Below are 22,793 nucleotides of genomic sequence, written 5' to 3'. Positions count from 1 at the left end.
AAACCCTAATTCCCATGAACCCTAATTTTTCAAATTTCAGATTTTCCCATTCCTAACCCTAATCATAAAACCTACAAATCTGTCCTTTGAGTGTGGAACATGCCTATGCTAAATTGGAAGTTTTATCCTTCCATTGGGCCTAGTTTTAATTGATTTATGTGATTTCTTAGCATGCGGGCATATGATTTAGGTTAAATCAGATTTTATTTCCTATTATTTACTCTTAATTACTTGGTGTGTTAGCATCTTTTGATAATTGAATTATTTTATGGACTCTTTCATAATCTCCACATTGCACGCTAGCATTAAGTCATGTGTCCTGCATCAACCTCCTTTCGAGTAATGCTTGGGCACCTTGTACCAACTGAGAAGGTGGAATTTCTGGCCTTTAGAATTCCCATTCCAAAGAAAGTCTTTCTGAAACTTTCGAGCCTAAATTATATGGACTTCGGGCAACGATAAAGAGAGGAAATAAGAGGGAAGATTAGAGAGAGCCACTTTGATGAGTGTTAGACGAACCCTAAGAGACAGATAATGAAATTTCCTTAGAGACAACTTTCATGCATCTCTCTCAATGACCACGTCCTAGCGGTGCTTGGCAGGCTTGCCAATATAGAGGGGAAGCCCAAGATGTGAAGATGGAAAGTTTTGGCCTTATAGCCAAAATGCGTTTGCTATCCTTGCATCTCACTCTTAAAGTGGTTGCTCTTATGACTAGAAATAGCCTCGAAGCAACGGTCAATTCTTTTTGAGATTATTGACGATTACCTTCGAGGCATCACAAAAAGAGGCTTGTCATCCACAAATTGAATATGGGAAACAGAGGGCTAGAATGAGTCACTAATAAGACTAGCCTACTCCCCTTTCCCTGACATTCTACTAAGACCTTTAGCAGAAATGACGAAAAGAAAGGGGGAAAGTGGGACTTTTAGGCCTCGGAAGAGGAAAAGAAATCTTTAAGCGAGACATTAACTAAAATAGATAAGGAAGCTGTGGAGATGCAAGCCTTGATCCAATTGCGCCATCTCAGGCCAAAGCTGAGACCGCCCATAAGATAATCCAGATAATCCTAGTCTAAACAATCGAAGGCTTTCTTGAGATTAAGCTAACAAAATAGACCATTCTTCCGTTCCTAGTGATGGGAGTCAATCCATTCATGAGCTACAAGGGCATAATCAAGCATTTGTTGATTAGCTAGAAAAGCACCCTGAGCTTCAAAGATCACTTTGGAAAGAGTTGGCCGAAGCCTAGACGCGAGCACTTTGGCCAAAGTTTTGTAAGGGGCTCCTAGAAGGCAAATAGGCCAGAAATCCTTGAGATCAGCTGCTCCTTCAATTTTGTGAATGAGAGCAGTGAAGGAAGCCCCCATTGGCTCGGGAGGAACGACTAGAAGAGAAGAAATCCAACCAAAACCCTTTTAAACATGTCATAGAAAACTTGGACGAAAGCTAAAGGAAATCCATGTGGACTAAGGACTTGTCTCTGCTAAGGGAGAACACTGACTCCTTAATTGCTTCATTAGAGAATGGAGATTCAATAGCATTGGCTTCCTCGGCAGAGATTTGAGGGAAGTCTAGATTGTTGAGCCTAGGCGTCATCCAACCTTCGAAAGAAGGTAGGTTGCTATAGCAAGAAACTATATGGTTGCAGGTCTTATGTTTGTTTACTACTTTAGAACCATTAATTAAAACAATACTTATCTTGTTGGAGCAAGCCCTCACACTAGCTATTGAATGAAAATTATGGATCATATCAATTGGTCAGATATAATCACCGCTATGAAATCAACCTCCTATTATTTGTTTGTGACTCGAGTTGCCAACTTATCCTCAACCAGATTCTTATTGATGTTTCACTCCAAAGATGTTTGCTTTTGCACGAGGGACAATTGCCTCCACACGAACCTTTGTATCTCCGGGATTGAGAAGCAATGCTCCATGAAAGTCGCCCTTAATTGAGGGGTCTGGCTGAGGATATTCAGGGTTTGAGTACTCACCTTGTCGCACTTTCATCATTGAGATCGCAATGAAATTTGATTGAGTTTTGGAAGTTAATCAAGCTATGTTTGAAGGGAGCTTCCTTCTCTTTGTATGGGTAAAGATTCTTATCTTTGTTGGAGCTTTGGTGGGCATACCATTAGACTTGGAAGTGGAGGGTCTCTCCTAACCTTTCTTCGTGATTACAAAGGCTCCCAGTTCAATCTAATTTGTCGCTTGTCTCATCACGTCGCGATGACCCCGTACATGCTAAAGATGGGTGCCACTGGCTTTTTGCCTTGGCTAGTGGGGCCCAACTCTGTTAGGCAGTCGTTTGTTCTCCTTTTACTTGGTCTAGAGGCAATCTCTGCAACGGCTTACAATTACATGGCATCAATTCATATCTAGATACTTCTAAGCCATGAGATATAAATGCAAGAAGCTAGCCGGATGCATCTCAACATGACATCACCGGTGAGCCCCACTTAGTTTCAACGACGATGATCCAAGCCTAACTAGTCCTCTCAACAACCTCATCAGTAGGATCGAGGAAAATCTCCTCTACGATCTCACTATTGCTCCTTTTCCCTCCTAATGGGCGATTCTTGCTCCACCTCTCCTCACACTTACCTCCTTACAACCAATACCCCCCCTTCCCCACCACATTCACACACTACCCCTCGTGACACCCGCCCCACCTTTCTCCTCGATGTGCCTCCATACTGTTAGCCTCTCACACCCACCTTATGACCAAGGTATTTAGAAACTGTTATGCAATGGCCGTTACAGAACGATAGTGTTTCAAATAGCGAATAGGGTAATGGAATGTTGTAATGCCTTGAATTTCACGGCTGGAGTATGATGCTTGACTCTCGAAATCCCAGGTGTTAACAATAACACACATGTATACATTGTCTCGAATTCAACCACATTCACATTCATTTCACATGGCAGGCATCAACGGAAGCATGAAATACCAAAGTTTGGGAAACAAACCAATCCATTACAACATTCACACAAGTCCCACCCAGATGGGAACTTATTACAATCCACAACATATGTAATAAAATTGTTTAACTACTAATGAAATGGGCTAGCTATTGATTCAATTCAAATAGCTTGGCTGTGCTGAAATATGGCGCCTCTATCAGTTCCTCTCTCACGTCCTGAGAGTCTTCTACTCCAGAGTCATCTGTTGGTGTGTATACACATTAAAGAATGAGTGGCCATCTCAGTGAAGATCTCCCCCTAAGATTTCACATCCATCATCACAATTAAGTATAACTGATAAGAATAGTAAGACAATCATAACAATCACATCATAATACAATCTTGATTATATGCATGGATGCACATCAACCTGGGGATGTAATGCAGGGGCATTCTCACACCGGGCTCGAGTGGGGTGGCTTATGAGATGCAGGGGCACACTCGGGGTGGGCGGCCGGTGTGGGGCAGGCCCCACTTGTGTGAGGCGGAACCCATGTGACGTGGGGCCCACAAGGGGGGTTCAATCGAGCACCTAACCCATGAGATGTGGGACATGGGCTATGAGATAAAGGGATTGATTCACCATGCTCTATCAATTTGAGCTTTTAGAGCAAGTGGTTAGTTGTCCTACATGAAAGTGGTATTAGAGCGGGAGGTCTCATGTTCGAGACTCCTCACTGGGGATAATTAATGCACTGGCATTTTGTAATGCCCCGGTCCTCGAAACTCGAGTATACTACTCGTTTTCCAAAAACCCGAGTGTTAACCTTCAAAGATAACCCAAATTTTATGTGTGTGTGTGTGTATTCTTTTTCAGAGTCAACAGTTCAATAGAAGAGAAACCAATCAAGTATAAAGGAAAGTTTACATACACATTTGGAATATATGATTGGCTGCCCATAGGGCTTATATAAACCAATGTCTCAATGCTGACAAATACAGGAATGAAACAATCTAACATATGAAAAGGAATAAAATGCAGCTAAGCTTGAGCTGCAAGATTACATAGCTTCTCTTGGAGTAGATACGGCTAGACATCCCGGATATCTGTATCTTGCTCCTCATCAGTCTGAACATAATATCTTTCAAGTCACTTGTATTATCTGTACAATTATATATTCAAAGAATGAGTGGCCAACTTAGTGTGAATTCCCCTTAAGATTACATACGACCGCATTAGTTAAGCATAGCTTAAACAAGAAAACATACAAAACAATCCACGATGTAATCTTATTTAAATGCATGGATGCGTGAATGCACATCAGCCTGGGGATGCTCATCTAGCCGACTTTTGGGCAAAACTCACGAGTGGGGCGAAACCCACATGCAACCTCAAAGTGGCTAGTCACCAGCGAAAGTACAAGTACTTGCTCAAGTGACAAGCTCACACAAATTCGGACATTCGAACTGTACACTGGTCTTTCCAAACAATCGACTAGGCACCCGATAACGCTCACGTTCCATGAAATGCTTGATTAGCCCAACCGTTATTATTCCAATTGCAAACAACCAATTTAAGAAAGCTCAAGGGTCACTATGGGGGGCTCGTCACCCAGCATAGGCTAACAGCTCGGGCATAGTATCTAATACCACCATCCCTGGCTCATGAGACTCCAACACTAGGATGTTTAATGGTAACCTCCTCAACTAGTGACCAATTATAATTCAACAAGTGAAACTTACCATTGCAGGGTTATACAAAAATAATCTATCAAGCCACATAGGGCAAATATTCAATCGAAGCCACACGGGGCTAATATTAAATCAAAGCCACATAGGACAAATATTAAATTAGAGCCACATAAGGTAATCCATAAAGCTACATAGGGCAAATATTCAATCGAAGCCACATGAGGCTAATATTAAATCAAAGCCACATATGGCAAATATTCAATTCAAGCCACACGGGGCTAATATTAAATCAAAGCCACATAGGGCTAATATTAAATCAAAGCCACATAGGGCAAATTCCATCAAAGGATGCGATAAAATGGGATTATCCCCAAAAGCCACAGGCACAAACGATCAACAATATGGCAAGTGCATGACAAAATTCCATTTAATCCAACATACAAAATGGCTACTAGTTTGCTGGTCCATTGTAATCACAATCAATCAAGTTACATTTCAAATATGGATATACATATATAAGTGAAGTTTTTCACTAATTGATGTAGCAATTCAAGTTTTATAGACAATGCACAAGCATGAGAAGATATTCAAGTGCAACATGTAATTGTTTATACAAGATAAATGTTCAGCATATAATTTGAGGATCTATCATAAAAACAACACTAAGTAATCATGAAATAGGGATATCAATTATCAGTAAAGAAATAAAAAGGAAACTATCACTTAAACTAACATGAAAGCGGAAAGCCCAAGGGGAATGTCATCACCTTACGAGTTGAATCGCCTACTAATGTCGCTAGGAAGTACGTACTCCCTTATAATTGAATCCTACCATGAATTATGAAATCGTACGGTTAGATCCAAGTTTTACACACTACCTATAGTTAAGATTATAACTTAGGGTTTGGATTATTTATATTTAAGGTTTCATCTTCGAGTTTAGTTCTAGGCTTAGATTTTAGGATTTGAACTCTAATTGATGTCCAATTGATCATGATGTTAATAATATTAGTAATTACAAAATCACCATTAACATTAACGATATAAGTAATATTAGATAACATGATAATAATAATCATTATGATGGGCCCAGACCTGAACTAGGCTAGCCCCAAACTTGTCCCGACTCGGCAGAACTCACTGAATCGAGTCATTGACTCAGTCACGACTCCTCTCTCCCTCATTCTTCTTCTTCTTCTTCTTCTTCTTTTCGGAATCTTACTCTTTCAACAAGCTATCTCGGACTCGATCGGACTCAACCCAGCTCGACGCGGTGAAGACGAGCCAAGTCAGCGACCCTTGACTAGGCAGCGAGTCACGCTCCCGAACTCGGTAGCAACCTTTGACCCAACTTGTACTCACCTTCTCTTCTCTTACTTTCTCCTTCTTTCTTCCTGTCCTCTCCTTCCAGTTGAGGGACAAATCAGATATGGACCGAAGCCAGATCTCAACATCACTCGATTCAGCGAGTCGACTCCATTCGACTCGATAGCGTTATAGTGAATCAACCGAGTTCTCACTTCCACTCTTCCCTTTTTTTTTTTTGTTCTATTTTCTTTGAAACTCTCTCTGTGTGTGTGTATTCAAAAGACTTCTGGATCCAACCAGACCTGACACAAATCCAGAGTGACTCAGTCAGAGACTCGGTGACGCAGCGCGGTTCGGCAACAGATCGCGCATAGCTTCCTTCAACTCTGGCTTCTAGATTCTACTCATTGATGGATCTTGGTTGATATACAGTAATGGATTGATGTCTAGATGGGCCTCCCAATGGATGGATCAGATCTTGGATCAACAACTTCACCCGACGGTGCAGTTGACGTTTCTCGGCGAGGACGATGACTCAACGTTAATGGCGGATCTCGACCCGGTGGTTATTTCTTCAAGATGGAGCTTCCGGACGGCTCTGATGTATCCCATGAAGCTTGAAGAAGGAAGAAAACGACCCTCTATGGAGGTTTCCTCGGTGGTTTCGAGCTTGGAAGCTCTTAGCTCAATTCCGAAAAAATCGAGAAGAAATAGTTGCGGCTGCGGTTTTTCTCCACCTAGCTAGGGTTTTCGGGATATCTAGGATTATATATCCTAACTTGGATGGTTTAGATTAATTTGAAGTGGCTTCTAGAAGCGGATGGGTAGTTAGCATCTTGACTGCGCACAAATGGGAAAGATTATCTCTGCCTTTTCATTAGTTGTGAAAACCTAAACCGAGGGTTGGTTGGAGAGCTGAGATTGCTTTGAATGGACGGTCGAGATGGTGTAGAAGAGCTCTTGGATTGCTAGCATGGTAGATACAAGGTTTCTATTTTCGGAAAACGCCGCACGCACGCATCTATTGTGCAGGGAATCGTGTGCATGCGCACATATGTCAATGTGCGAAAAGGGCGGGGGTTTGGTCGGAACCACTGTCCAAATAAGATGGACGGTTCGGATCTCTCATTCGATCACGAGTGGTGGGCCAAAATTTAAAGCGACGGACATCGTCCATTCGCTGGTGGGAAAGCAAGAAGGAGAGAAAACTCTCTTTTACGAGTTTTGTTGGGTCAACGCCATTTGACCGGGCTGGCTGGTTCGGTGCTCCGCGGGTACGCCCCCATTTGTGCACACAAGCCAAGGGTGGGGTCCATAGTGAATCTTAGTGAAATCCACTCCAACCATTCACTTTGGAGGACCCAATCAGGGCCTTTGACCGAAGATGGGACATATTCAATGCTTGGGTGGGCCACACCAAAGAATTTCATCATATTTGTTGATCTTCACTGATCCAATGATTGGATTGATCCCAATTTGAATATCAACGGCCAAAAGAGTCCTGGGGGATCATTTGTGTGTTCAAGCCCACCTATTATTTGTGTTGACAATACCATTATTGCTATTAAAGTCTCTCTAATAATATTATTTATATTATTATACTATTAACACTTATTTTTTTGTCCATTATTATTTTATGTGTATACATAGATATTTATTTATTTATTTTTTTGTAGGACTTGCCTTTGATTAGAGTCATCAATGATTTGAATCACGTCTTATTGAGCCAAATGTCCAAGTCTTAGGCACATCTACTAAAGCAGTTTATGGTCGATTTTATAATCCAATGGTTGAATTAGGGAAATCAATCATTAGATCGATCAATGGAACGTTGTGGATCTGATGAGTGGTGATTGATCCATGGTTTCTTTGAGGAGTCTTAATGCAGATGTATGGTCTACCTTAAGATTGAATGATGGGTTTGGTGATCCAGGACACGATGTTGATAATGAATGGCTTGATTTATCTCTAACAGGGTTCAATGACTGTCCAAGTATTGATGAACAATTGGATGTCTCGATCTATGGATGAAGATTACTCCTATCGGTATGATTTAGGCTAGATTGTAGGTGAATATTCAATTAAGTTAGATACTAGGTCTTTGTGGTAACACTCGAGTACTGAAAAGTACGGGGTGTTACACATTTTCACACTGGGCTCTCTTGCGGTGGCTTGGAGCATTTCCACACCGAGCTCGAGTGGGGTGGTTTGTGGGATGTAGGGCACACTTGGGGTGGGGGGCCTGTGTGTGGCGGGCCCCACCCGTGTGAGGCGGAACCCACGTGATGTGGGGCTCAAGAATGGGGTTCGGCCGAGGACCTAACCCATGGGATGTGGGGCCTGGGCTATGAGATAAAGGGATTGATTTGCCCCACTCTATCGGTTTGAGCTTTTAGAGCAAGTGGTTAGTTGTCCCGCATCAGGATGCGCATCCAACTGGCAATGTGAGTAGAACTCACGATGCAAATGAACAACCATACAATGACCCGAAAATCACAAGGTAATGTACAACGATGTCATTTGGCGAGCTCTATGAAATGGGGCTCACGAATGGGGTTCGGCTAAAGGACCTAACCCATGGGATGTGGGGCCTGGGCTATGAGATAAAGGGATTGATTCGCCCCACTCTATCGGTTCGAGCTTTTAGAGCAAGTGGTTAGTTGTCCCGCATCAGGATGCGCATCCAATTGGCAATGTGAGCAGAACTCACGATGCAAATGAACAACTATACAATGACCCGAAAATCACAAGGTAACATACAACGGTGTCATTCGATGAGCTCTATGAAATGACTCGGAAATCACAAAGTGACGTACAACGACATCATTTTCCGGAAATCACAAAGTGATGTACAACGGTAACGTGAACTGAAAATCACAAGTGACGTACAACGGTGTCATAAGTGCTATGAATGCATGATTAGCCAATCCTTTATTAGTTCGGTTTACAAAACAACCAAATAGGGGAAACTTAGAAACTTAGTGGCCTTTTAAATCATCATTCTATGATTCAGAAAGATGAGTACCATAGGTACAAGTCCATATATGGATATAACATGGATATAACAAGGGTTCGTCACCTGTACTAAGGCATCAAAATATGTCACAAAGCGAAGTACAATGATATCATTATCCGAAAATCACAAAGTGACATACAACGATATCATGATTTAGAAATTACATGTGACGTTCAAATCCCACACATCATGGGATTAAGCCCAAAATCATAATTCGTTCCCAAATCCACCATAAGAATAAAACCACACATAGTTGATTTCTAATCCAATAATTCTAATAAAGACAATTTCAATTTCACATCATAATTCGTTCCCAAATCCACCGTAAGAATAAAACCACACGCAAATGATTTCTAATCCAATAATTCTAATAAAGACAATTTCAATTTCGACAGAAATGAATCTAACTATGCTAGACATGTGGCAACATGAAGAGTAATCTAAACAATTTTAACAAGAGATGAAAGAGGATTAACATGTTAAAACGGAAACGAAAGTAGCTTACATGATGCTTGAATTAAGTTACTAGGGATGATCACAGTAGGTAAAGTACTAACTACAAATCCTAGATTTTACACACACATGAGGATTTCACACTAGAGATGATAAAAACACATAAATTACACAAATCATGAAATGTAAGCATAGGTGAGATGGAATTTAATCGAAATGTAAGTAAATGCGCGACCAGAGTATGATTTAGGTAGGAAAGCTTGAAGGGATATCTCACCTTTCAAGTTGTATATCGATTCAACATCGTTTAGGAAGAATGTTTGCACTAAAGAAGCAATCCCTAGCCTAGATTATTGTATTTCATACTGTTAGATCATAATAACATGCCCCTTGTTGGGTTAGGCTAGAAAACTAGTTTTGGTTGATAAATTACACCTAGGTTTGCAAGGAATTCTATCAAGGCTCAGTGAACTACTTAGATTATACACTAAAAGAGGATTTAAGGGCCTACCTTTCTCTGTCGTCGGCAAGACTTGAGTGAAGGATGGCTTGACTCGGTGAATAGGTGAGTTGACTCGGTGACGAGCGAGAAAATTCGTGCCACTTGATTTGATCTAACTCGGGACCAACCCAGAATGTTTCCGGCATCTTGGAAGATGACTTAATTCCTATGAGTCAACTCAACTCTGTAGAAACTCGACCCGATAGACTTCTCTTTTCTTCTTCTTTCTTCCCTTTCTTCTCCTTTCCCTTTATTCAAAACGTAGCAACCTAGCAAGAAATATCCTAGCAACTTGTTGGAACTACCGAAATCAATCGAGTCAGCGAGTTGACTCGTTAGCATGCAATAAAGGAGAAACGTGAATGGTGATAACTCTCCCTTGCTTTCCTGCTCGTCCTTTCGCCTTCTCTAGAAATCCAAAGAGCTTTTGGACGAGACCAGAGCTTGAGATCGAACTCAGACCTGATCCACAGAGTTTTTGGATGAGACCATGAGTTTTGGCATTTCTTCATTTCAAGTTAAGATTTCTCCCCAAATATAGATTTGATTCAATAAAAACTAAGATGGATCGAAATCACCTAAGTACCAAAATTCCAAAAAAGAAAAAAGAAAAAAAAGGAAGTCGTTGGTATTAGGAAGATTTTTCATTTTTTGGTCAATTTTCGCCTATTTACGGATGTTGCTTGGTATTAGGAATATTATCACTGGTATTAGGGATATTATCGATGGTATCACCGATACTAGGGAACTTCTATAAGGGATTCTTCTCAAAATCTTATTGATGTCGATAATAGCCTTAATGAAAATATCGGTGATATGTGATATCAATAGTATCGCTAACTATCATCGATATTAACGAAAATGTTGACAATATTATGAGAAATTTTAGTAGGAAAATTTTAAATCTCTTGCAGTTTTCGTATTGCATTGGCGATATTATTGATAATCATTGATATGTGGAACACCGGTGGGGGCTGAAGCGCTAGGTAAGATACTCAACAGAGGCTAGTCAATTGGTTTGAATAGAGGCTTTAGGGTGTTGAAGTACCGTTGATCATCGTCAAGTAAGGCTCATCTTTGATGGTTTGATTTATGATCAACGGTTGGATCAATAGTAGGATGTTCATGGAGGTGCAATAGGGAACATGGTATTTATTCCAGAGTTCAACGGTGTGCTTGAGTTCCTTACTAGGGTTACTTTGGAAGTGCAAACTCATATAATCTCGATGTGGCAGGTTTCGATTATGGCAGGTTCTAATTATTACAGGTAAGGAAAGATTTTTTTTTTTCTACCCCTTAATATTTATTAAGGATATTTCATTCTGCCCTCGTAAAAGAAAATTTCATCCTTGAAATTTCACATACCCAAGGTGAAAACAGATGTATGTATTTTTATCTTTGATTTTGGCTTCGCGCTCCCATGACGCTTCTTCCCCATGATGTCCCCACTGGACTTTTACTAAAGGTATGGTCTTTATTATGAATGATTTCTCCTTTCTACCTAGAATGCGAACGGGTTGCTCCACATAAGATGCATCTTCTTGGATTTTTCAAGGCCGTCAGTCGATGTGGGAGGTGTCTCGCTCGTACTTTCTTAACAATGATACATGAAACACGTCTGCTAATTGCGGCAGCAACGTGGGTGTGTGTGTTATGACTCCAATTTTCTCTTAGATCTCGAATGATCCGATGAACCTAGGTGCTTGCTTCCCCTTTTACCAATCTCATAATGACGTTCATAAGAGACCTTTAGAAATACATGATATCTGACTCCAAATTCCAAGTCCCTTATATGATTATCGGTGTAGCTTTCTATCCGCTCTGAGCTGTGCACAATTAATCTTTGATGATGGCTAACTTTTCTGTTGTCTCTTGCATTGAATCAAGTCCTATCAGGTTACTTTCTCCAACCTCTGCCTGACAACTGTGGGACCTACAGGGTCTTTCGTACAATGCTTCATAAGAGGTCACACCAATTCTCGCCTAGTAGCTATTATTGTAAGCAAACTTGAGCAGGGGCAAATGGTCATCCTAACTTCCTTTGAAATCCTGCATGCATGCACAGTGCACATCCTTGAGGATCTGATTGACCCTCTTAGTCTGCCTATTTGTCTATGGGTGAAATGCGGTGCTGAAATCTAGAGAAACTCGCATGGCTTGCTGAAAGCTCCTCCAAAATTGAGAGGTGAACCTCGAGTTTCGGTCGGATATGATGGATATTGTAACTCCATGAAGTTTCATGATTTCATCAATGTACAACCTAACCAACTCATTGAAGGAGGAGGTAGCATGCATTGGAAAGAAATGTGCGGACTTAGTCTGTCAACTATAACCCATATGGCATCATGACCGTGATCTGTCCTTGGCAATCCCATAATGACGTCTATTGTGACATGCTCCCACTTCCACACAGGAATTGGCAATGGCTGCAGTGCTTCTGCAGGTCTTCAATGATCTGGCTTCACTTGTTGGCATTCGAGAGATCGAGGCACATAATTGGCAATCTCTTTCTTCATATTCCTCCGCATGTCTTGATACATCTTGGTTCCTACCAAGTGAACAATATACTTTGTTCGGGGAGTTTCATCCATAATTTCCTTCTTCAGCTCTTGTATATCAAGGATGCACAATCTTCCTTGGAATCTCAACCATCTGTCCGCTCCAATTTGCCATTCCGACTTACCACCATTTGTCTCTTTGACTAATTGGTGTTGAAGCCAAGGATCTTGCTGAGGGTTGGTTGGATTGCTAAATTGGAAAGGTGTATTACAACAGTTTGTGATTCTACTTGGACATCAAAGTCCTTCATGGTGTTCAACATTCTCCATAGCTAGGTCCTCATCTGGGCAACGACCCCTTGCGGCTTAAAGCATTGACTGCTACATTTGCTTTCCCTAGGTGATAGTGAAGCGTTAAATCATAATCTTTCAAAAACTCCATCCATCGTCTCTGCCACATATTCAACTCCTTTTGAGAGGAGATATTTGAAGCTCTTATGATCTGAGAAAAGCTTGAATATCTCTTTGTAAAGATAATGTCTCCAAACTTTGAGTGCAAACACAACGACTGTAACTCCAGATCGTAAGGTAATTTTGCTTGGGCACCTTGAGTTGACTAGATGTATGAGCTATGACCTTGCTTTGCTGTATGTGAACACAACCCAAATGTCTTTGGGAGGTTTCATGAAACCTTCACCACTATATGGTATGGTTAGGATAGGTGCTGTGGTCAGCTTTCTTTAGCTCAAAAAATGCCCGCTCGCACTCCTCGTCCAAGATAAACTCAACCAACATCTTTCCTTGTCAAATGCGTCAACGGGGAGGCAATTCGGGAGAACCCTTCAATGAACCTCGTATAATTTCCTTCTAACCCCAAGAAACTATGAATTTCTGTTACATTAGCGGGTCGTCCCCAATACATCATGCTTTGACTTTTGACGGGTCTACCAAAACTCCTTCCACAGAGAGGTACACCCGTGGGGTAAGTTGTTGACTTTATTTATTTATTTAATTTTATGTACTTTGATCATTGATTGATGGGACATCCATCAATAGGACATTCCTTGTGTCCAAATCCGACCTTCTAGACCATCAAATGGCCTGTAATCTGATAGAATAAGGGCCTCTAAAAGGCCTTGAAACTCGAAGTAATCTGGACCGTTGGAATCTGCCCCCTTTTGGACTCTATAATGGTCTAGACTTGGGTCATATCTGGATACTTAAAACCCACCTTATATCCACTTTTTTTTGGACCTTGTTAAGCCTTGAAAACTGTCCACCGTGGATAGCTAGTTGTACGAGCAAACCTGTCCATTAATTGGACATTGTAAATAGTGCAGATCTGATGCTATTGGACAACCCACTTATAGGACCCTTGGATGGCCTGGATTTGGGTCAGATCTGAACCACAAAATCAGCCTTGAAACCCCTTGTTTTTGGCTTCAATCAGCCCTCGAATTCCGTTCAGCATGGACTGCCTTTTAAGCATGCGAATCTGTGCAACAGTTGGACGCTTCAAACAGTTCAGATCTGATCATTTTTGGGGCCATTGAGCGGCCACATTGTCTAAAATCTGAGCCGCTAAAACACTTCTGGAGCTGTCCAGTTTTGGAACATTACCAGGCCTAAACTCTAGACCATTGGATGGACTATAATGTTGTCCAATTTGGAATGTTTTGATGGCCTTCAAAAAGGGTCAAATCTGACCCTCTGATCAGCTCTATAGATGGCCCACTTCTGAACCATATCAAGACTAAAATATCATCTTAAATCTGACCCCCTTTGTTGCACGTTAACCGATCCCAAATCTGGACCATTGGATGGTCCGGAATATGTTCCAGTTTGGGACATGTGACGGCCTACAAATGGGTCCAATCTGAACCGTTAATCAAACTAGACAGAAATGACCCAGTTTAGGTCCGTGAAACATTGAGAAAGTTCACTCAAGGATGAGCCATAGCCGTAAATGCATCTAAAGTCGGACTATAAATGAGAATCGTTAAATAAGTCTAAATTTGGACTTTTGATGGCCCACAAATCTGTACATTAATGGGCCATAAAAAGTGTCCAAAGATGGGCCACTTGATGACCATTAAATCCACCCAATAATGGACCATGGTATGGCCCTAAAAGCATGTACAAATCGAACTTTAAACGGCTCACGAATCTAACCATCTTCGGACATTAAACACACGCATAGTGTGGCCACAGGTACTTGTACAAATTTGTGACCTTTCAAATACCCCGATTTTGATTATAGTGGGTCCATTCTATTTTGACTGATCTAAGCCGATGCTAGTCTCATCCCGGAGATTTGGGTCTAAATATGGAAAGTGTGCCTAAATGGGAAAATTTTCCAAATTAGGAAAGTTTAGAATTGGAAAGTCTATTAATAGTAGATTTTTAATAGAGAATGGTGGGGAAAAAGGAACATAACAAAAAGACCTATTGGACAAAAGGGAGAAAAAGAAGAAACAAGAACGCGTAAAAAGGCATGGGCGGTATGAAAGGATACACACCCATGGTAGCAGATCCATTTAGGTGAGTGGTTTTGAAAAAAGTAGTCATATTGGTTTTACCTCATTATGCATGCACCGATGTATCCATGTATGGTAGAAATGTTTTATTTGGAATGTTTCAGTTTGAAAAGTTTTGTGAAGTTTTTGAATGAAAAAGCATTCATCATCATTGACATGAGAACACCAGAATTGGAAAATTTTGTTTTTTGTGGATATAAAATAGAGGAGAACATTGAGGGGTCTCCGTGGTTGAAAGTCTCCATTTCCTAAATCATACCAATTAGGACCTCCTTCGTGGAATCCAGGTTAATAGGCCATATCGGGATTTGGCTTCTGGCGGTTCAACTAGAGGAAGAATGTGAACTCCTTTGTGGAATCCAAGTCATGCAATATCTATTTCTATTGATTCACACAGCCACTACATTGTCATGTTATTTACAAATCATATGGGTGACTTTTTAAACTCATCATTTGCATCCATGTACAAGGGCAACTCATGGTCGAATTGTAAGATGATAGAAATGGAACTAGTTTGGTATGGTGTATTTTTGGTGGGCAAAGGACTTTGACATCAATAGCTCTTATGGTGATAAGCTATGCTAGTCAAATATGGGTACAAGCAATGTTTTAAATATCGTTGTCGCATAATGTATAGCACCCTTGGGATACGGATACATTTCTGTTATCGGATGAGATATATTGGTTGCATCGGGTAATGTATCGCTGTTGTTGGGAAACATGGGAATGTTTTTTTGGTGGGCAAAGGACTTTAACATCAATACACACTTAGAAATCAAAACATAACGAAAAAAAGTGCACATAATAGGGGTTTCCTTTGTATGGGGTCCTAATATATGTGCTTTCCAATTGAACTGATGTAAGTATATTCGAAGTCTATTCATATAATTTATAAACGTAAGAAGAGATGTATGGAAACACAAGTAATACATTCAAAAGCAAAAGAAGAATCACTAGATCAGGTTACATGTTTCATTTTGTGTTTAGATAAGATTGCAACTGATTTATGAGAAATTGAGAAATTTCGATTTTTTTTTTCAATTATCCGAAACTTGACCCATCTCCCCTAAATCTCGAAATCGAAGTTTCAAATCTATGTTTTTCATGGAAAATATGAAGAATCATAGATTTGTAACAATTTGACACTAGTTTAACGTGATTTACAACAAAAACATGGATCGGAAATCGAAAATGCTCACCAGATTGAATAAGTGGGATATATTGGCACTAACTGTGCGTTTTGTATCGCACAGGTGGGATACAAGATATATCGTGGGATATATCGGCTAATATCGTCGATATTTAAAACATTGGTATTATCACACCATCCATCATTTTGGATGATCAGCTCAAGGCATGAGCTGAAAAATGAGTCAGATCCACATTTCAAGTGGACCACACTAAAGAAAACAATGGTGATTTAACGCTTACCATTAAAAGCTTCCTTCACGCACTGTAACATTTATTTGTCATCCAACCACTTTTTAGGGCCCCTTGTTTCATCAGATAAGATGCGGATGATGAGAAAATCAAATATCAGCTTGATTAAAACTTTTGTGCCCCCAACAAGTTTTTAATGGTAGACATTCTATGATCACTGTTTCGTATGGCGTGGTCCACCTCATATTTGGATCTACCTCATTTTTTTAGCTAATGCCCTAAAATGATTTTCCAAAATGGTTTGTCGATGTAGATATACCATTTTACATTGAGGTGGCCCCAGCTTTTTTCCTCCTTGATTTGATGAAGCAAATTGCATACTAAATAAACCCTTTGGGGGGAGTGGATTAGGTGATACCTCGGTAACACCTTAGTGGGTGTTACCCTTATTGTGGGGCCGACCCTGATGAACTTGTTGTATATCCACTTTGTGCATACATTTTTTGCATCCATTTTTCCAGCCCATTTTAGGACGTGGTCCTAAAAAATAAGCAGATCCAAATCTTAGGAGGACCACACCACAGGACATAGTGGTTTGATTGAATGTCTGGCATTAAAAACTTTCATGGGCCTACTTTATGCATAACAATAATGTTTATTTTTCATCCAACCTATTGAGAAGATCAAATAGACTCAAATGAAGGTAATGCACGAAGATCAGTTTGATCCCAACATTTTGCGGCCTACAAAAATATTTTAATGGTCATTTGCCATTTTTTCTAGTGGTGTGGTCCACCTTAGAGTTTGATTTGCTAGAGTTTTTGGATAAAATCCTAAAATGAGCTGAGAAAACAGATGGGCGGAGTAGATATACAACACATTCATTAAGGTGGGCCACCGCCCAACTCTATGTGGATCTAAGCCACAACCAATCAAATCATTAATACGAATGTTTTTCAATTTCTACTTCTTTTTTGCTTTTAAATGAATTTATTATGTTTTCACACATGTCTTGATATATTTATAAATGTTATGCATTCAATTTGAATATATAGTTGCATTAGGTCAGTTAGATAGCGCACAACTTAGGACCCTACACAAAGGAAATTTATTATGTGCATTTCTTTTTTGAGATTTTATGATTTAAAAGAGTGTATTAAGGTCTTTTAAAATAATCCCTAAAGTTTCATAAAAAGATTCAACCATTTTGCCAATGTTTCCCCACGTTTTCCAAAAAGTGTGATAAATTATGCGATACAAACGATATATCCCGTGCGATAACTGATACATATTTGTATCCCAAGGGTGCGATACATTGTGCGATACTGATATTTCGAGCACTGGATAAAACACATGAGATCATAGTGGGGCCCACAAAGCACGTCCACTACGTATGTCAAAAGGGGATCGGATTAGCTGTTTCCCGGGTAACACCTTAGTGGGTGTTACTCTAACCATGTGGGGCCCATCTTGATGTATTTTTTGTATATCCATGCCGTCCATCCGTTTTTCCATCTCACTTTAGGGCGTGATCCCAAACCTTAAGAAGATCCAAATCTAAGGTGGACCAATACCACTAGAAACAATGGTGAGATACTCAATCACCACTGTTTCAAGTGGTGTGGTCCACCTAAGATTTGGATTTGCATATTTTTTGGACCCGTCCTAAAATGGGTTGGAAAAACGGGTGGTGAGTGTGGATATAAATCAAATCATCAAGGTGGGCCCTACGGTAAGGGTAATACCCAACTTGTAACACGCTTAATCCGCTCCCGGGAAAAGGGAGTTGATTGGGTAATACCCCACTAGGACATAGCAAGAGATGGACGGATCTGTTAAGGGCTATATGGGGCCCACTGTGTATATATGTTTTATCCACGCCATCCATTCATTTTGATAGGTCCTTTTAACACATGATCCCAAAAAAGCTGTAGATTGAAGACTCAAGTGGGTCCACACCATAGAAAGCAATGGGGATGGAATTTTTACGCTTCAAAACTTCTTAGGGCCAACCGTGATGTTTATTTGCCATCCAACTTGTTCATAAGGTCAAATGGACCTGGATGAAGATAAAAAATAAATATCAGCTTGATCGAAAAAATCCATCCCTGACAAAAAGCTTTCAATGGTATGCGTTTAATCTCAAATGTTTCCTGGGGTGTGGTCCACTTTAGCCTTTGATATGTATCATTTTTGGCCTCATGTCCTAAAATTTTCTTCCAGAATGGATGGATGGATTGGATGAAACGTATGTATCAAGGTGGACCCCTCAGCCGGGATAGGACCAGGCAATACCCAACGCCCACTCCTATAAAATAGGCTTCTAAAGCCATTTTCTAAATAGATACGGTTCTAGAAGGACCGGAACTTTGAAATCCCTAAAATCTTTCACCCCAAAACCCAAACCGGAACTGTGAAATCCCTAAAATCTCTCACCCAAAAACTCAAATCTCTCCATGATTTTTTGTAGATTGGTTGTCAAAATCTCCTTTCAAGTTTAAATCTACCATTTATTTGAAGAAAAAAAAAAAAAGAAATTTGAATTGAATTTTATTTTATTTTTATTTTTTTTGCACTTGAGGCACACAACTATCAATTGATCGAGTGGCCCACCGAATTCTACTTCCGATCACGCAATCTTCTTTTATAGGTACCGAAATTCCCTCTTACATCGATTGAAAGCTTTCCCCTTAAAAAAAATCAATTTTTTTCGGTAATTATGTAACCCCGATGTTTTCGGCCCGTTTATTGTAGAAATTATCGTGCGATATTGTGCGATATATCAGTTATATCGCAAAAAAAACGTGCGATATCATGTAATATACCGCACGATACACATAATTCTGTTTTCTTTTTCTTTTTCTGTGGGGTTTTTTTACTGTTTCGTGTCGCTGGCCAATGATAACGATAATATCGGTCAATATATCGGCTGATAGTATCGATATTGTGAACACTGGATATGGGTACGAGTGACTGATATTGGTATGGGTTTAAAGTATTAGGCTTGCTTGATCTCAAAATCTCAGGATACAAGGAAACAACTATATATGTCATATTTTAATATTTTTATTAATAATTTTTTTCTAAAAATTTTGTTGATTTTTAAAATATATTCTTTTAATATAAAATCTTGGTGAATGGCTCAACCATATCTACACAAATCCGATACCCACCTGTATCTTGCCATTAACCGACATGGGACCTCCAAATGATTTCAAGGATGTTTCTTTTTTAGGTGATTGGTGTCCTTTTCTGGAAAGATAATTTAGCCTACTACACATGGAAGCTAGCTTTAGCAGCTTCTTGATTAGAAATGCTAGGTTGGGCAGCTACATTGCAAGTGCAAATTGATTGTTTCACTGTGCGCTAAGGAAATATGGAATGCATGTGCCCAATAGGTTTTTTTTTTGGAAAGCTCTTTAAGAGTTTTGAATGATGATTAAGCTCAACTTGGATGGGAGCTTGACTGATGCAGGACATGAAATTAAACATCATATGTGAGATTTCAGGCTTGAAGTCACCTTAGTTCAGAAACAATTACACAGATTCCATATCCCACATAAAAAGTCCAAACATTCAAGTAAAGGGGAATCTATGTGAGTCCAAGCCTGCGCAGGCTAGGACTGGACCAATTATAAACCAAACGATGCTTAAAGGGAAACCACACATGCATAGCAAACAGTCCCTAATCCAAGGGGTTCCCCAATCTCAATTCAAGGAACCCTAGGATGAAAAAAAGGGGCAAATAAATTAGGGCTAATGCAAACTAAGGCTAGGGTTTAGGAAATACGAATGAAAAGAAGAAAACCAGAGGAAAACCTGACCCGGAGAAAGCTCCTGCGTGCAGATGGTGACTCGAGGCTGACGCACGTGCGCAGGTGGGCTGGTCGCACGTGTGATGGAAGCCCCCCTCCCCAAAGTGACACCTAGGCCTTGGTCGGCCAGGGAAGACCTCCAATCCCTCCAAGTTTGACGATGATCTAACGTAAGGTCGATGCGTAGTGCTCCGCCGAAGATTCAGCCCTCCTACAGGTCTAGATTCTGGAAACGGGCTGTAGGGGGATGAATAGCTGCAAAAGCTGGGAAATTCACAGCAATAATGATGATAGAAGATGAGATATATAGATGGGAGAGGGTAGGGACGGATGGGGATAGATGAGGCTTCACACCACGTAGTTAGCCCTTCGAAAAGGGAGGGCTTCGCACGCACTTTTGAATTCTTCCACAACTCGCTAAGAGAGCAGAAAAATAAAGCAGGAATTTTATTAAGCTTCAATGAATGAAAAAAGCTACAAGGGGTGCCTATTTATAAGAAAATCCTATACCCCAAAACTTGCACCATGTGCGCAATCTATTACTTGGCAATGAAGTAAACTAAAATAAAAACTAATTAAAGAAATCTAAAGCGTCCATGATGTTCTAAATAACAGTAATAAGCAAAACCTAAATTATGAAATCAATCTGACTAGTGGGCCACGATCATTAGATCCCATGATGGGCTTTTCTTGGCTATTAGGTCCACTCTCTTGAACCGAAACTTCGCCTTCTAACTAGGAGGCCCTCCCTGGACGTCGTCATCGAGCCAAGTTGATGGTGGGGCCCTCCTTCTGCGTACGTACGTGCGTAGGGGTGGTGGTGTGCGTGCGTGGGATGTCCCCATCATTGACTTTTAGCAATCTAGAGCTAGAAGTGGCTGGAGTTGTTAGAGATGTGGTTGCCGATTAAACAATTTGATATTTGGTCCTATATGCGATTCAATGAAGTAGAGATTATGGTGCTGTTTGAAGGTCTACAGACATGCAGCAAAGTTTTCATGCTCCATTTTGGTTGAATTTGTCTCAGTATTATGTCATCTCTAGGGTCTCCGTGTGCAACTGTGGATATCTTTGTTGTTGAATGTTAGATTTGTCAAAACATATGGGTATTTCCATGGCATATTTTTAGCTTGCCATTAAAAACTGGTTATATAACACCCGTTATGTAATGTAATGGTAGGACCCATTACTTATTGGTTGTTCTTAAAAAAATGGCCGGTAATGGTCCCATAATGTCTGTTATGGGCATGTAACGGGCTGATACAGGGACATAATCTGCTTATATGGGCCCATAACAGTCCGATATGCTGCCGACACAGTTTCTTCCTTCAAGAGAAAAGAAAGAAAGAAAAGAAAAAAGACTATTACAGGGCGTCTAGGCCATAATGGAAGTTACGGGGTCTAATGGCCACAAGGATGGCTGGTACGGCCACCATTACCGTTATTGAATGCCTTGGTCGTTAGAGAGGCCAATAATATTTTTGATGATCTTGATAAGAAAGGTTGCATTGTGTGCCCTTTTGTATTGGGCATGCTTTGCCCATTTTGTAGTTCTCTTTGTTAATCACTAATTAAATTGTTACTAAACAAAAAGTAAATCTGTTTTGTAGCTACTTAAGATTCTCCTAGTTAGTTGGCCATCAGGCTGTTTTTTCTTCTACTTATCTTTTATGCATAATTGTGTATGAAAATGTTGTATTTCTACCTTGTTAATTCTTCATAATAAATGCTGTATTTTCCTAATTTTATCCTCTTATTTGTGTAAATAACATTTCATGTTAGTGCATTTTTTTATATATTCAATTTATGGTCATTGTTATTGTAGGTTATTATAATTAAATATTCAGTCTTATTGGTTGATTTCGCACTGAAGGAGGTGTGTTATTGTTTAGGTTTTGTATATATCTTTACATAGACATGATTATGGATTGTTTTATCCTGGCACTGGTGCAGCTAATGAGGTATCTAATATCTTCAATCGATTTTTTGTATTATTCTTTTATCCTTTAGTAGTTTGATTTGCCCCTTTTTTTATGCCTACGTTATAGCATTTGTTGAAAGCAGTGTTGAAACGTTGTGTTAACTAAAGAGTGATGTCTTTTGTAATTTTCTTGGTGCATGGTAAGTTTAGTCTTTCTTCATATAGGGCATTCTTGTCTTTTGTTGTAGTTTGGCGGAACAATGAAATTGTCAATTGTTAGCTTTCAGAATAGTCTAACAAGAAGATTATAGAAGTACCTATGATCATGAAATGCTTTAGTTGACTTTATCTTAAAAAAGTAGCTCTACAATAGGTTTAACATCTTCCTTAAGTTTTGTACATGGTTTCTATATATTGGACGATATGTATTGTTATCAGGATTCCTCGTTTTGATATTTACAATTGTAGGTAGGGACTACATATTGGACAATATTTGTTGTCATCAGGATTCCTCGATTTGATATTTACAAGTGCAGGTAGGGACCCTGAAATTCATAATGAATTGGTTGATATAGGCACCCAGATTACCAGTACATATAGATATGTTCACCAGGAGCGCGCTCTCTCTCTCTCTCTCTCTCTCTCTCTCTCTCTCTCTCTCTCTCTCTCTTTAAATTTCATTTTCTTTAGGGAGTCAAGTGTGTATTGATGTCTTTTTTATCTTTGAGCAAGGGGAAAAAAGTTAAAATTGAAAAAAAAAAATGT

General features: G+C 39.9%; 1 protein-coding gene across 7 annotated transcripts in view; it reads left to right on the top strand.

Moving 5' to 3' along the window:
* The window catches only part of LOC131251300 (histone deacetylase 15), a 141,357-nt gene that overhangs the window by 61,683 nt on the left and 56,881 nt on the right, over positions 1–22,793 (top strand). For 6 of the 7 annotated variants that reach the window (XM_058251940.1, XM_058251936.1, XM_058251938.1 and 3 more), the window contains exon 11: positions 22,000–22,068. The exons of the other annotated variant lie outside the window; for it this stretch is intronic. In XM_058251940.1, the coding sequence (XP_058107923.1) occupies positions 22,000–22,068 (69 nt within the window). The remainder of the gene's footprint in view (positions 1–21,999; positions 22,069–22,793) is intronic. 7 annotated transcript variants of the gene reach the window in all.

The sequence above is a fragment of the Magnolia sinica genome, chromosome 7, assembly GCF_029962835.1.
Source record: "Magnolia sinica isolate HGM2019 chromosome 7, MsV1, whole genome shotgun sequence".
NCBI classification, from domain to species: domain Eukaryota; kingdom Viridiplantae; phylum Streptophyta; class Magnoliopsida; order Magnoliales; family Magnoliaceae; genus Magnolia; species Magnolia sinica.
The sequence above is the reverse complement of the archived record's forward strand: the minus strand, read 5'-3'. Positions and strand labels throughout refer to the sequence as shown.